This window comes from Drosophila ananassae, chromosome 2L (genome assembly GCF_017639315.1).
Source record: "Drosophila ananassae strain 14024-0371.13 chromosome 2L, ASM1763931v2, whole genome shotgun sequence".
Taxonomy (NCBI): Eukaryota; Metazoa; Arthropoda; class Insecta; order Diptera; family Drosophilidae; genus Drosophila; species Drosophila ananassae.
In genome coordinates this window covers 11,013,749-11,030,641 of record NC_057927.1, presented here as the reverse complement: position 1 = coordinate 11,030,641, position 16,893 = coordinate 11,013,749, and the positions used below count along the sequence as shown (strand labels likewise).

At 42.5% G+C, this 16,893-nt stretch overlaps 1 protein-coding gene across 2 annotated transcripts; it reads left to right on the top strand.

Moving 5' to 3' along the window:
* Positions 1 to 6,908: 6,908 nt before the first annotated feature.
* LOC6507966 (protein hunchback) lies at positions 6,909 to 13,153 on the top strand. Of its 2 annotated transcripts, none has more exons than XM_001954211.4 (2): positions 6,909 to 7,482; positions 10,307 to 13,153. In XM_001954211.4, exon 2 carries the CDS (start codon positions 10,325 to 10,327, stop codon positions 12,632 to 12,634), a length of 2,310 nt encoding a protein of 769 aa, XP_001954247.1. In that variant the 5' UTR covers positions 6,909 to 7,482; positions 10,307 to 10,324; the 3' UTR covers positions 12,635 to 13,153. The 2 variants fall into 2 exon arrangements, with proteins under 2 accessions (XP_001954247.1, XP_032311829.1); XM_032455938.2 differs by lacking the exon at positions 6,909 to 7,482 and adding an exon at positions 9,874 to 10,042.
* Positions 13,154 to 16,893: the final 3,740 nt, after the last annotated feature.

The window sequence follows — 16,893 nt, the reverse complement described above, 5'->3', positions numbered from 1 at the left end:
TTTCCCGGTCTGTCTGCACAAAGGGCTCATAAAAATATGCTTGAAATGAGCCGAAAAAGGACGAGAAAGTGTGCTGTAGCGAAAAAGAAGGAACGCTTAGCAATATTTAATGTCGCCAACGATGTCAACAGGACAATTTAGTGGGAGATGGTCAAGGAGATGGTAAGAAAGTAACACGGAAAAAAATCAAATGATCATATTAGTTTTTAATATCAGACAAGTTATTAAGATAAACAAGGATAGTTCTTTTGGTACATATTAAATTTAAATACTTTTTCTGATCTTAACTGATTTCTGTATGATGAAGTGTGGATTTCATACTTTTTTGTCGTGTAAGAATGAACATGGCGACTCAGTTAGCTTTTGATTGTTTTGCAAACAAAGCGAAACACAGTCTCTGTGCCGCAATCATCCACCCACTATCGCACACACACATGTATATATTTTTTCACCCCACTCACACACACAGCCACCCACTCAATGCTTTTTTCGATTTCCCTTTTTTGCCCACTTAAACAAAACAAAGGGGAAGAAGCGAAAGAAAATAAAAACGAACGAAAAAATCGTTGGCAACTTTTTTTCGAGGGTGGATTTTCATTTTGTATGGTTCATGATTTCGAACTCTATTTGCTGGACCAATTCCCGCCTCCTCATGGGATGGTTGCTCTCGTAGATTTTTTTTTTTTTTTACCATTACATTATTTGGAAATTTATGCGGGGTGGCAACTTTTGTGACTCATTCCCTATCCCCTCATCGATTTTTTGCTGGGCAGGGATGGCGGAGGACGAAGCGAACGGGAGATTTTTTATGTAGATTGGTCCATTATGTGGAATTAGTTTTTGCATGGACGCTGATAGGAATGGCACAGTCGTAGAACGTTATTGGCTGTTCCATAGCCCTCATAAGTATGCAATGAAATGCAGGCTCTCAAATATATAGTCGAAAAAGGTTTTTTTTAATCCGCCTTAAACTACTTATCTAAGCTAAAAAATTTTCCATCTTATACATTGTTATTTGGGTCTAATATTCCATTATCTGAGGAAAAATTTTCCATAAAACGAAAAAAAGTTGATTGACCAAATCCGCAAACAAAACCGAGCATTGTAATTTTTATCAGTGCGAACAAATAGAAAAAGTAATTCTCCAAAATGTAAATATTTTTTTTATAGACAAACAATATTTATTTGCACGACTTTCCAAGAAAGAAACAATTCTTATGGAATTTCAATATTATTGGGGCTAACAAGAAGACAAAGAATAGTATGAAAAAGATGAAAAATATTTTTGTAAATATATGATAATAAAATGTACAGAAGATATAGTTTAGATCTAATACCGAAACGATCTGAACTATAGTTCTAATAATTTGATTGTTTTTTTTTTACAAGTAACGAGGCATCGCATAATAGCAAGGACTTGCATCCATACCATCTAACAGACATACATATACCTTTACGTACATATGCATGTATTTACGCGTGGGTGGCTTCCGAAAGAACTGGCTTTTTTTGGGTGGTTGGTTTTTGCTGGCGAATGTTTCTGGCAGAAAAAGAAAGAAATTCACATAAAAATATACGAGTCCTCATTATGATAATACGAAAATAAATGACAGTGGCGTTTAGACACTAGCCGTTAGAATGGTATAACGGTGAGCCCAGGGGAGTACCAACGGCAAGAAGGATATCAGGATGGGAGAAACGTGGCAGGCCAAGTGTCAAGTATTAAGGCGGGCTGTTTTTCACAAAAGCGTGGCTATGTTTGCCGTTTATTGGCTAAGTTTTTGAATAATACTGAATAATAATACAGAATAATGAATAATACCTTATCCAGCAACTTAAACATAATATGAACTTTAAATATAGGGAACAATATCGCCCATCAATCTCTTTTCGAATCTTTCATTTCAACGCTTTCATTAGAAAATAAAATATTCCACTTTATCCTTTTCCCAGAGTTGGCCCAAGGCCTTTGTTTTTGGCATCAACACCTTGGGCCAAAGAGAGCCGGAATCGTCCTGATGGCCGACAAATCCTAGAAAAAGAATTACTAATTCCGAGGACTAAAAGCCTCCAGTTGAACGTTGACTGTGCGACTAATAGACTCGCATATTTATCGTAGCAAGTTCAATTTTTTATTCGCATTTGCGCCGTATGTTTCCGGCTTAGTTATCCTGGCCATTACCAGAATTTGATGCGTGTGTGTAGGTGGCTGTGTGGGTGGGCCATTAGCTAATTCTTTGGGCCATACAATAATAAGCTTTGAGTCGGTTATAAATTAAAGAGAGTTGCGCAGCTGCCGTCAGGACTCAAAAATCGAGGCAAAAATACGTTACATTTTTGGGTCAGTCGGGTGAGAAACTCAGGGGTCAACAATTAAATGACATTTGCAATAAAAGATTCTCGATTTCAATAGGCGCAATGAAAAATTATTTAAATGCTGAAATTTTATTTTCGCATATCAAGACGGAAAAAGGTCAAATAGGGTCCGGGTGCCGAGTTCCGGGCTAGGGTCAACCAATGGTCAATTAAAATCACTCCAAAACCCAGCTGACCCCAACCCCTACCCACCCAAAAACCATTTCTCAAACATGCAAAACAAAGAGGCGAAAATTTTTGATCTGCAAAAATCCTTTTTTGTTTTTGGATCGACTGTTACAGTTTTCAGTTTCCAATGCCGGGCCATAAATTTGACCCTAGCCACCCCTATGTGTGTGACTCTCCTTGAGGCGTCTTAGCCGTGACCCCGAATTCATGCAATTTCCCCGACACATTCACATTATTCGCATTAATTTTAACCTCTGCCTGACGCTGACAAGGGGTCAGGGCATTGGCGCGCGCGTTCTCAATTTTATTTTATTTTGTTTTGTTTCATTTCGACCAGCTTTCCATCTCCATCTCCTACTCCTCTTCTGGCCAATGGCTACTGACCACTGGCCAACCCCCGATCGGCATCTGTGCCACCGCAGGGGTCACGAAAGTGTGAAAATGTGTAACTGCTGCGTGGACTGATTAGATGACCGAGTCCTGTGCGTCCAAGGATCACCGGGGTGGGTGCTGATGTTCTTCCATTTGGCGCTTCTTTTCAATGCCAATTGCCTAAGCTCTGGATTTTGTTTTATTCGTTTCCACGTTTTTCGAAGGACAATGGACAATGGTCTTACATTTGTATGGATTCACTTCGATGGCGACTTAGTGGCCATAATATCCAGCGAATTACGAGCGTAATCGCGCCAAATAAAATATATGAACAGGATCCTTGCAGGATTTAGAATGGAATAAATCCTATAGATACTCTGAAAATTCTGTTTCATTTGAGAGATCCAGTTGCATTTTGCAGCCGTAAATAATTTATTTTAAATAAAAACTCTAGACTCAACCCTTTGCTTCTACAAACCTTTGTAGGTGACATAAAAACATAAACCCATCCAGAATCCAGATACCAATACCATCCAGAACTTAACCCTTTCGGCTAATTACAAGTACACCCGTTCCGAGAAGACTTTCCCTCATAAAAAGTGCTTGGAGTTTCGTTCTAACCCTTTCCTCACACAGCCAACCATTTTTTCCGTCCGCAAAAGGGTTGAGGAAGTACACGGTAAGGACACACATAGACATTGGTCATGCAAATGTGAACAAAGGACACCATAAAAAAGACACAACCGAGGCGTCATAAAGAACACAAAGGCGAAGACATTAGCTGGAAACAAAAAGAAGAGAAAACGCAGAGCGAACAAATTGCGGGACGATTCGAAGGAACTACCAAGGACACTCTCAGGATGCACTTTTTTCTTAATGGTGAAAGGGTTAAGGTGCACCCACACAAAAAAAAATCACTAAAAACCGAAGAAATCTACCTGCCCAACTTCCAACTGGCGGATGCCATAAAAAACAAAAAATATTTTATGGTCGAAATTATTGAAAAAAAAGGACGGTTGTCCTTTACGCGGAAGTGCGTTTTTTGTGGGCCGTTTTTTAAGTTTGGGCCAAAAGTTCGGGCACAATTGTAAGTAGAGCGGAATGAGACAGACCCGGCCTAATGACCATTAGAGATCTGGTATAGTTCGGACGGAATATCGTGTCCTGGGTGGGTGGACTGAAAAGAAGTTTCTGGCGATTTTCCAGCTACTTTCATTGTTAAGACCTAATATTTTTGGTCTTACCTGACCAGAAACAAACCGAAACCAAGACGAAACGCTGGCCGGGATGCAAAGTGAGTCGCCCTCATAAAATACCGTGGCGTGTTGGCAGAAAATCCATCCATCGATTGTCTTCCATGTCCTGCCGTTGTCCTTCACGCTTTTGTTTACCGCGCAGCTAATTTTACTGTGGAACTATTAGGCAAAACAATGAAAATTAGAGCAACTATTTGCCCAGTCTCTGTCCCTGCTCTAGTTTCCTTTTTTAATCCTTCAGTTGAGTTCATTTCGGGCTAAAAAAGGATTTTTCGGTTGCTTGTTCGTCCTTTTGCCATAACATTTCAGGCTAAAAATATTTCCCGGTTTCTGTTGCTTTCTGTCTTCCGTGTCCTCGCAGGATTGTGGGCGGAACGAGACCCTTTGCACTTTTGATTTATGCAAAAAGGGACATTTGCGTGTCAGGCGAGTCGCGGGTCTTAAGCCAGTGTTTTTAGTTGTTGTTTATATTTATGGAAATCTTTTAAAATCATATTTTTTAGTCTATATTTTCTTAGTTTCTATAAAAATGTATTTTATATTATAGAACATTAAATATATGACCTTTTTTTAGCTAGATTTTTAAAGAAACTATTGTTTTAAAAACCTCTAAATTGGCAACTAAAAACTGAAGTAAAATGGTTAACCATTATCACAGTGTAATCCGCTTAAAAACTCAAGATGATGAACAAATCAAAACACAAAAAAGATGCCCTAATGAGGTTGCCCTAAGGACCTCTTAAGGAAGAACTCGGTCAACCTCAAAATCCTGTCTGAATCAATGAGCATTGAAGGGAGATATTTGCATATGGGAGATGAGATTCAAAAGACACCAAAATACAGATGTTGCCAGCCTCCCTCCCCAGGAGAAAGAAACGATTTTAAGGATATTATGGCAAGGCGGCTGGGTCAAAGATCATTCTGCATTTGCATATACAGAAGGGTCCTTAATGATCCTTAGCGATCCTTGAGCATGTTTGTGTTTGCACCTATCTCGATCATAGGCATTCCCAATTAAGAGGTCAAGCGTGGCGGCAGTAGGTCACAGTTGGCCAAGACCTTGGCCTACGTAATACCTTCGGCATCAACTTTACATAACTTTCCGTAAATATTCGACCGTAAGGCGTGGATTGCAGCACGCGGATCAGTGCTCCACGCCCGCTCGCCAGCTCAAGGAGCGCTAATCGGCTGATCAGTGCTCGGTAATCGCCCGGGACTAACTGGATCCTCCGGATCAACGCCGTTGATCCCCGATGATCCTGCGTACTGCGTAATGTTGGATTATGCCAAAATTTAAATCGCTTTTAAATCTGCTCTAGTTTGAGTCGCCTCGCGAGTCGCTTACTTCTTCGGATTCGCGGATTAATGGACGAGGCGAGGCCGATCAGGTAGCGTCCGCCGTTTAATCCTTTCTTCGGCGGCATCCTAATCCACAACTAAGTCCGGTTGCAGTTTCTAATCCGGTTGACTCGTCATTGACAGGCCAGTCTCTCGGGTTACCTGCAGCTTCCTCTTCATGTCCTGCGAAAGTGTATCTGTATCTGTATCTGTAAATGTTCATATCTGTGTTCGCGGCAAAGTTGTGTCATTTGCATATCGACGTGGCTTTGTTTGCATTTTGGGCAGTCGTTGGTTTTGTAAATATTGCCTTTAAATTTTCCCTTTTCCGTCACCGCCTCTCGCAGGACACAATAGATGCAAACATTCTAATTATAACGAAATACGTAATATGGCTGTTTATCTTAAAGATTCCATATTAATTGGGTTTTCGATGCAAATTATGTCGGAGAAAGAAATAACATATATGTATGTTACATTTATAACAAAATTAGAATAAGAAAATCCTCTTTACGGATAACCCGAACTTAAAATGCTAATAATATTCGGTCTAGCTTAAACAGACTTGCTTAGATCTTTATGATTAGAGTTTTTAACTAAAACCTATTTTAAAGAAAGTTAAAGTATACATATATTCCCTATTAATAAAGAACTTATTAAAAAAAATGTTTTATAAAAATGACCCTCAAGGATAACCCGAACTTGAAATACTTATTCTTTCAGAACTTCCAACTTATTAAGTTTTGGCATCACTCTTTCGGAGTAAGCCAAATCTGTTAAAGCAACAGGAAATCTCCCCGGTCAAATCAGTTGGCCCGAATTACAGACAACTAACTTGCTAATGTGTCTGGGCTTAAAGTTCCAGCACAGGAGCCCGAAAAACAATTGGCGAAGGCGAGCGCCTCTCGTCTCCCCACCCAGGAAGCCCCTCTCTCTGTTGGCCAAAAAATCAATAATCTATAATGAAGCGAAGCTCCCAAAAACACTGCCAAAGAGCAGCTGCAATCCGCAAAATGCAGCGCCAGAATCAGAAAATGCAGCGCGTGGACCAAAACCCAAAGGATGAAAACTAGACGACAACTTGCCGGAGAGCGAGTGAGAGCGCGTGAGGGTGAGTGAGCCGTATGGGGGATGCCGTTCTTTGGGGGTTGGGGCATCGCTCATCGCTCAACTCACTCGCAATGAGCTCATTTACACCATCATCCGTTTTGAGTGAGTTTCGTTTCTTTTAGATGCGATGCTCTCCGCTTCTCCTGTAACAACTGAGCGCTCTCTGAGGGTCTCAGCTCTCGGGTCTCGGGTCTGTGCTGTGTTTTGCTGCATTTTTGACATTTGTTTCCTCGTTCCAAATGAGATTTGTGATTTGAGTAGGAATTTGAGTGCTTGAGTGCACTATCCGGAGTTGATTTTGTCTATGACTAGCGCCAGTTGAGCAGAGGGTACCGTCAGTCGTGCTCTGAGATTCGAAAAAGGCGAACGTCGCCCCAGACAAGGAGCATCCACAAGCCAAATCACACCAAAGGACGAGTGCGATAACGAAACTGCTACCAAAATAAGTCTTGCCAAAAGTTAAGAAAGCAAAACAACTGTGAACGTGCTTAAGACCAAAAACAAAAAAGAAAAACTAAAATCTGAGACTGAGTTTTTGGGATTATTTTTTACTTTACCAAAGACTATTTTCCGCACATGCGCGAATTCCGCGCAAAAAAAGGCAAGCTAAAAAGAAGAGGGCCAAAAAATAGACAAAAACGACAGGCAAGGAGCATTTGAGCTCCCCATTTCACCTCGCCCCCCCTGGCACGCACTGTTATCGCAGCCTCTGTGTGCGTGTTGATTTAACGGTGCCGCGGTCAAGTGTACAAAAAGAGAGTGAGAGAATCCGCGACTGAGAGCGCAGTGCTCCCCAGTTCCCCAGTTCCCCAGTTCCCGTTTCTGGATCCACTTCTGGAAAATTAGTTCGGAGGACACCAAGGTATGTAAATAATATAATCTCCATCACAAAAATTTCTATCAGGGCCTTAGCCATAAGCCATAAGCAGACAACGGCACAGGTTAGCCTTTAATAAATCTTAAAAAACCCATACAGGTAGAAATGTTCGAAAGCTTCGCTAGCTTTCCTCCCACCGATAAACAAATAAACAAAATGTAGGATCTATTTGCGGGGCAAATTTTAAAATGTTGGGGTATGCATGAATATAGACTTGATTTTGGAAAATATTACAAAAACATTTTCATAACTTAACTAAAAATTATTAAGTTAATAACTGATATCACTGCCCAGGAAGAAAAAAAGTATATTTTCGAATACTTTCAGGGATAAATCACTTGCTAAAAATGCCTCGGCAAAAATTCTAAAACAATATTTTAAAATCTGTCTGGCTTTCGGCCGATCATCTTTGGGTGAACTTGTTTTTTGCCCGCTCTGTCTGTTTTTGCATTCTGCCCAGAATTGCATTGCTTGGCCCCCAACTCCCACAGGCCCCCATCCCAGCCTGACAGCTAATTTTATTTGTTTACATGTCGACTTTCATGTTATTTTTTCTTCATACCTCCTGGCCGACCATTTTTACCATTTCTATTCGCCATTCGCCTTTCCGCCCCATCTTCCCCAAAATGCATTTCCCCCCCCCCCATTCTGGCTATTTTGCTTTTTTTTAATAATTTAAATTTAGACATCGAACTATAATTCAAAGTCAACGTTTGCAATTTTTTAATCGCAAGTCGCAAATCGCTTATCCCTTGCCAAAAATATAATTTCAAATGCAAATAGTATGATTTTCGAGATGTTTTTTTAGGATCTCATCACAAGACAGTCATCTCATAGACGGGCCGAAATGATTGTCACTCGGATGGGGGGACGACAGCCTTAATGTTTTCTGACAAAAAGAACTGATGAGGCTTTGTTAGGCGCATAAAAATAAAAATCTCTATATTATATGGCATTTATTTATAAACCCAAATGACATTGAATGAGTTCGACTGCAGTTGCAGTTGCAGATGCATTTTTTTGCCAGCCAGGGAGATTTCCAAAAAGTAAAAGGACACGACCCAAAGGACACAACAAGTTGTTCCACCCAAATGAGCCACAAACTCAAGACCTCAACTGCCACTTTCCTTGGCATATCCTTCTCTTGGCTCACTCTTTTTTTGTTAGACATTTTTCAGAAAAACATTTTTTTGTGGCGCATTTTCTGCGTTCGTGAATTTTTCCATTTTTGCAATTTTCATTATATTTTTACGTGGGGGTGGGGGTGGCAGGGAGGTTGGTTGGTGGCAAAACGACTAGCACATGTTTAGTTTACTTTTGCAGTTTCGGTTGCCTGGCTTCTGCCTCAATGCACTAGCTGGGCCTCCTTTCGCCAGTCGCGCGTCCCCCTTACAGTGCCCCATAGTTGCGTTGTAGCCGGCGTAATATTAATTTTACACTTGGCCTTTAGTTTGGCTTTGTTGTTCTTGTTATTCTTGCTGTTGTTGTTGGGTGTAGCGCACAAAAAAGCGTACACGATATGCAAAAATTCTCTTTGTTGCACTCTCACACTCGAGACCAATTAATTTTGGCTTTCCTTTAAAAATATCCACAAAAGAAAAACTAAATAAATATGCTAAGCTTAAGTATATTTTCTATTTCCTGTACCATCAATTAAGCCTTTCTACGGAGAACCAACCACCCTATACATTTTGCGTTTTTAATAATATTTACTTAGAAGCACAAACAATTGGCCAAAAATGCATCGAAAAATTGCAAAAAAAAAGAAATGTAAAGGGGCGAGTTATTTGTGGAACTGCGCAAATCAAGATGAAATGGCTTTGGAACGTAATATTCTGCAAAATAAAGCATTTTTTATGGTTTGCTGAAAATATATATGAATTTTCTAACCATAAATAGTGCAGTTTTTATAAAAAAAGATGCAATATTAAGGCCTAAAACTTGGCATACTTGTATGCCATTTAAACCCGGCAGCTGTGTTTCTCTCCTCTGATCCGTTAATTTAGTTAAATCCTTTTTGCTTTTTATTAGCAAATGGGTGAGTAGGCCTGCTCCGCCTACTTTCGCAGATATTCCAGTGGGTTGGAATATCGCTGGTAAGCGATCAACTTAATCCACATAGAAAACCGAGGGAAATTCGGAGTCGCAGCCGCTAAGCTGGCTAGCGCTAAGCTCCCGGATCATCCAAATCCAAGTGAGCGTACTTTTTTGTGTTTCGCACCAATTTCGTCTTTAATCCAGAATGGATCAAGCACGCAATCCTCTAGCCGTGATCCGCTATCCGCGACCTGTACCTGACTTTCCGTCACCTTTTTCCCGGTCGCGCGGCATTTGATCCTTGGGCGCGTGCGCCCGTCTACCTGACCCGTATATAAGCCAATGCCGGCAGAAACTCCTCAGTCAGTTACGAGTTTGCCATCCCAGCGACAACACATCCTCACGCACTTTCAACATTTTGAAAAAACTCCGCGTATTTGGAATATATTTTGAAATCACACACACTCACACACATCATCATCATCACACATACAACGGCCAGTGAACGGTACGTGGAATCCAAAGGATATTATTGCCTCCCCTGTCCCAGTTCTCCATTTTGTTCTGAAAGTCACTCAAACAGCCAGGGGGGTGTCCCACCATGGCGAATTTTTAAGGGTGGCTGCCGTAAAAATAACAAAAAAAAAGAGGAAAAAATAAAATGAAAAACAGAGGGGAAAAAAGAAGAAAAAAAGAGAAAAGAAGCAAAAAAAACTCAGACGCAGGCGCAATAACTAACCACCCCTTTCTCCCTCTCTCCACTCTCCCACAGCCGTCAAGAGCCGCCAAGATGCAGAACTGGGAGACGACATCCACGGCCAACTACGAGCAGCACAACGCCTGGTACAGCAGCATGTTTGCCGCCAACATCAAGCAGGAGCCGGGCCACCACTTGGAGGGCAACAGTCTGGCCAGCAGCCCCCGCCAGTCGCCCATACCCTCGCCGATGAACCCCGGCAACCAGCTGGAACAGTTCCTCAAGCAGCAACATCACCAGCAACAGCAGCAGCCCATGGATACCTTGTGCGCCATGACACCGTCTCCTAGCCAGAACGATCAGAACAGCCTGCAGCACTTCGATGCCACACTCCAGCAGCAACTGCTGCAGCAACAGCAGTACCAGCAGCACTTCCAGGCGGCCCAGCAGCAGCACCACCATCACCACCACCTGATGGGTGGCTTCAATCCGCTGACGCCGCCCGGTCTGCCCAATCCCATGCAGCACTTTTACGGCGGCAGCCTGCGGCCCAGTCCCCAGCCCACACCGACAGCACCGTCCGCTGCCTCGGTAACCTCCACCACCAGCGAGAAACTGCAGGCCCTCACCCCACCCATGGACGTGACACCGCCAAAGTCGCCCGCCAAGTCCAGCCAGTCGAACATGGAGCCCGAGAAGGAGCAGGACCAGATGTCCAACTCCAGCGAGGACATGAAGTACATGGCCGAGTCGGAGGACGACGACACCAACATCCGCATGCCCATCTACAACTCGCACGGCAAGATGAAGAACTACAAGTGCAAGACGTGCGGCGTTGTGGCCATCACCAAGGTGGACTTCTGGGCACATACGCGCACCCACATGAAGCCCGACAAGATCCTGCAGTGCTCCAAGTGCCCCTTCGTCACCGAGTTCAAGCACCACCTGGAGTACCACATCCGCAAGCACAAGAACCAAAAGCCCTTCCAGTGCGACAAATGCAGCTACACCTGCGTGAACAAGTCCATGCTCAACTCGCACCGCAAGTCCCACAGCTCGGTGTACCAGTACCGGTGCGCCGACTGCGATTACGCCACCAAGTACTGCCACAGCTTCAAGCTGCATCTGCGGAAGTACGGCCACAAGCCCGGCATGGTGCTGGACGAGGACGGAACCCCGAATCCCTCACTGGTTATCGATGTCTACGGCACTCGACGTGGCCCTAAGAGCAAGTCCGGAGGAGCAACAAGCAGTGGGTCGGGAAGCAGTAGCCGCAAGCCCAATGTGGCAGCCGTCGCTCCTCAGCAACAGCAGCCCCAGCCGCAGCCTCAGGCAGCAGTGCCAGCTCCCCCCACCTCCCAGTTGAGCGCCGCCCTCCAGGGATTCCCTCTGTCCCAGGCCAGTGCTGCTCCGGCTCTTTCCTCGCCAGTGCCGCCCATGGTGGCTTCACCCAGCAAGAGTGTTGCCAGCGGGGATCAGAGCCTGCCCAGCCCGGCGAACCTGCTACCTCCGCTCGCCACCTTGCTGCAGCAGAACCGCAACATGGCCTTCTTCCCGTACTGGAACCTCAACTTGCAGATGCTGGCCGCCCAGCAACAGGCCGCCGTTCTCGCCCAGCTGTCGCCCAGGATGCGGGAGCAGCTCCAACAACAGCAGCAGCCCACCAGCGACAACGAGGAGGAGGAACAGGACGACGAGTACGAGCGCAAGTCGGTGGACTCCGCCATGGATCTCTCTCAGGGCACACCTGTTAAGGAGGAGGAGAGCCAGCAGACTCTGGCCATGAATCTGAAACTGCAGGAGGAGGACACGCCTTTGATTAGCAACTCGACCGCCTCGCGGCGCAAGGGCCGTGTCCTGAAGCTGGACACTCTGCTGCAAATGAAATCAGCGGCTCTGACATCCCCCGAGCAGCTGAAGGTGCCCTCAAGCAGCATGCCCACTGCCTCCTCACCCATTGCCGGACACAAGCAGCTGCCGGAGGAGCACTGCTCGGGCACCAGCTCGGCCGACGAGTCCATGGAAACGTCCCATGTGCCGCAGGCCAACACCAGTGCTAGCTCGACTGCCTCCAGCTCGGGCAACAGCTCCAACGCCAGCAGCAGCCACAGCGGTAGCGGCAGCGGCAGCGGCAGCAACATCAACGGCAGCAACGGTAGCAACAGCAATGCCAGTAGCAACGGCAACGTCAGTTCAGTGGCCCCGGCATCGGGAACACCGGCGGCGGCGGGAGCCATCTACGAGTGCAAGTACTGTGATATCTTCTTCAAGGACGCCGTGCTGTACACCATCCATATGGGCTACCACAGTTGCGACGACGTCTTCAAGTGCAACATGTGCGGCGAAAAGTGCGACGGTCCGGTCGGACTCTTCGTTCACATGGCGCGCAATGCCCACTCCTAAGCCGAACCAGCCGACCTTGTTATTATTTATCTACACACTATTATACCTTTGATATCGTTGTCCAGAATTGTAAATACTCGTAGTTTAAGTTTTCGAAATTATTTTGTTGTCAAGAATTGTAAATAAGCAAAACACTAAGTCGCTAGCAAGCCAATCTAATCCTAGTTCTAAGTTTTAATATCTATCCTAACTGTATCGAACTGTATGCACTTTCTATCTATCCAACTGGCTATCGTATTTTTGAATTCGACTAAAAACCGTGAAGTAGGTTTAAAAAATGATCATCAATTATCATCAGTCTAATCTTAAGTTAATATTATTTGTAAGCCAAAACCAAACAAAACCAACAGTCCAAAGTCAAATTAATAAAATATAGTTTATAATACATGAATGAGTATATTTTTAGTCATATTTTCCCCATATAAGCATAAACTGATATTCCTCCCCAGTATTCTGTTAGTCCAACCAGGCCAAAACGCAAATCGAATCGATCGAAATCAAATAAAAACTATACACAAATTACACAAGATCACTTTTTTACTTTATTTTCGGCACAAATCTTTGGCAAAAATGACAATATTTTCGATGCAAATGAAACAGACGAAAGAAGAAGTACAAATTTATATACTTTTCTTATATAAGACCACTGAATCTGAGCGAATGGATCAAAATTAACAAATATTTAGCTATTAGAATCGAAAAACAATTCCGAGGTCTCGATACGTGTCCGGTTGAATCCTGGCCACCTTTTTAAGTACAATTGTATAATTAGCATAAGAGTTGTATAATTACCATTATAAACGATCTGAACTAGTCGGTCTTTATTGGTTTTGAAACTGATTGCAATGGTTGGATATTATCTGAGAACTTTTTCAAGTTTAACTATGAAACCTGGCTTTATTTAATTTCCGACATATTCCAATTATGACTACAAGAGAAACGATTTTTTAGATAATTTTTTATATAATATATGAATGACATGTACTTTGCTATTAAAAATTAAAAATTTTAAAGCCAAAAATAAGTTTGATTTTTTATATAATTATGCCCAGAAGTATACCCAGACCCTACCATATGTCGGTGACTTGCCAAGCAAAGCCCATTGTTAGCACGCGATTTTTGGAAAATGATGTATCACCACCCGCACCAAGTAGTTCCTGAAAAAAACTGCTCCATCATGTGCTAAATATCCTAGATATATCCATTATTTAAAGGTGAAAAGAACGAGAACAAGAAGGTTGTTGTGTGGTTGGAAACCAAACAAATTAGACCTTTCCCTAGGATCTCCCTAGGATTTCCCTTCCCGCTTTAAATTTTTTGATGGATTATTGACATTTTGCATTGAAACGCACATTTTCCACATTGCGTCAGGGGGGATTGAATAATAATAATAATAAGAATCCCATGAGCACACGTTGAAGAAGTCGCAGAGGTGTGGGGCAACGCCTTCCACTCAAGATGACGCAGCACGGGGCCTCCCCGATACGGAGGCGACTCGGCAATGATCTTGGGGTTGTTGCGCATGCGCCGAGCACACTTCACCCGAAATGAGTGGAAACGAAACTCCATTTTATGAAAATGCTACTGGCGCCGCATTTAATTGATGAAGCAATTTTTAATCTATGCATTTCCCCCCTCAAGTATTAATCGTTTAAATGGCCTTTTTCCCATTTAAATTTCTCATTAATTAATATTTATGGGCGAATAAATTCCGTTGCGAGCCGAGGGTGGCCAAAGATGATGGTTTAAAATCCTCTGCTTCCACAGATCTTATCACAAATAAGATTTTGCATATCCCTTTAGATATTAAAGCCTGAGCATATTTGGAGATCCTGGTGATTTCAGCAAAGTTAAGTTGCCGATTTGGCCATTGTTTCGGATATATCCTTGGCTTGTGGCTGCCGCAGGCGAAAGATGTTTATCATTTGAAAGGAAGATGAATCCGGTATTGCCAAAGGTCGTAACCCCATTGTCCTGACCCGAGGAAACGATCCCTAGTTTTTGGTTTCTTATCTCAGCTTGTGGCTTTGTTGCATTTTTTGTTCGTCCTGCAGCGGCTTATTGTTTGCGGAGTGGACAAAAAAAAACCTATGGACAAAAAATCTTGGCCACTTTGTCTTCTGGGAGTTCTTCAAATAGTTCAATTGCCCGTCTGCTGACCATTTGAGACGAGTATTTTGGGTCACTTAGGGTTGTTATTTTCAGGTTTTTTTCTACTAAAAATGCAGCTGTTTTTGCCATCATCCTTGTAGAGATTCTCCTAGCTGATGACTCCCCCAACTTTGAAACAATATTGAGAAGCGTGCTCAGCACGTGTATCGATCAAATGAAAAATAAAATTTCAAAATATATATTATGATATTGCTTATGATTTTTATACGTGTATTAACGAAAGGGAAACAATCTCCCATTGAGCTAAGCTATTCCATAAATACAGTATTTATGTAAAGCCACCACCTTCCACACCGCCATTTTGGGATGGGGAGCTGGATTAGTTCAGGTTACGGATTTAGTTTGGGAATAGAGGGAAGGTAGCCATTTTTAGCTGTCCGACACTAAAAATATCAGCAAACAAAAATAGCAAACACAGTTTAGTGGAAAGGGGTTACACGGTTTTTCACTCACTTTTACCAAAAATATTACTCCGGGGGTTTCTGGCAGCCCGTTGTGGGTGTTTAGATGATTGAAGCACTCCTGGGGGTGCAGTATTCGATGATTAGCAAACCATCCCCTAGACCAACTAATAAGACCCCTCATCAAACAGCCGCCTTCGATGAGCTGTTGATTGCATCAGGAAAAGCCGGCGCCCACATCCCAGAGATCAACCAAAAAATACCCAAAACTCCTCGGATCCTTTTTTCCACAACTTTACGCATTTTAATTATGAAAATTGCCAGAGCCAGATCAGACGGGATCGGCCACAGACCCGGATCAAAGGCTCACCCATCATCTGTGTGTGTGGGTTAATTATGAACGGCGATCCTTTCAAAGTCTTGACCATGACGTCATGTGCGAGCCGTCCGCCGGTTACCTTAAGGATTTGTTGAGCCTCCGATTATTTATTTCTGTAAACAGTTTTTCACTGGAATTTATCGTGGCCCGGAGAAGTTGTGGGAGACGAAAAGGGACGAAAACATAGAGGTCCTTTTCGATTCGTCCAACAGCTGACCAGAGTCTGAGCTGCGATATTGAGGTGGGTGTAGCGAATTCTTAAGTGGCCATTGCCAACGCTAACGAGGGGCTAAACCCGTCAACCAGAGGCCAGGATAATGGATAACTACAAGGGTTTATCGAGCAATATGTCTTACCAGTCGCGTGTCGTTCTTTTTAGTTTTTATTAAAAATACAAACATTCTTTTGATATTAAATCGCAGGTTTTCCAAGCATTTTCTTGTTTTAACTCTCAAGGTTGCTAGGTTAATATATCTTGAACCTAGAACCTTAATTACGATTTTAAAAACCCCGATTTTTATTACAGCCGGAAGTCGGGATTTTATGTGATAAATTATTATGATATGAATATTGTTGTAGATCTTAAATATCATTAGAAATAGTGTCTATAGTAATATAAAGTATTCTTTTTCAAAATATTTCGAAAATCTTGAAAAATTTGAGATGATAAATTTTTGAAGATGTTAATGCTTAATATGTTTTCAGCTTTTTTAAAAAATATTAAATGAAAATATTTAATAAATTTTTAAAGAACTCAAAATGGAGCCGCCACTCTAACGGTTCTATTAAGAAAAAAGATCTATTTAAAAACTGAGATCTAAACTCTTAAAGTTGTTAATTTTTAATTCCCCAAATGTCAACTTCATAAATTATTCAAACGAATATGATAATATGAATAATAGTCTATGCGATACACTCTATGCTCTTTAATCCCAAAATATCGAACAATAATATCAATTCAAAGGCACAACCAGGACTAATTTACTTAAATGCATTGATGAATATGCAGAATATAGAAAACGCATGCTACTTTGGGAAAATCTGTTAAATAATTTTGGAGATTTTAGTGGTGGGGTATCACTAACGGACCCAAAAAGACCAGTCTATGGGGAAACAACAAACAAAAAGCAAGGAAGCTAACGATAAAACTAACAGAAGTGGAAGGATGTTTACAGTTTGCCGAAAATAATGTCCACTCTACATGTAAATGGATAGAAAAAAAGAAATCTACTTGGAGAAGACTACCATCCGAATGGGATGGAAAAAACATCTGCCCCTGATGGTACTTTAGTTAACGAAAACAACAA

Excerpts from the sequence above, each read along its gene's own strand:
- LOC6507966 (XM_001954211.4), top strand. The coding sequence starts at position 10,325 with ATGCAGAACTGGGAGACGACATCCACGGCCAACTACGAGCAGCACAAC.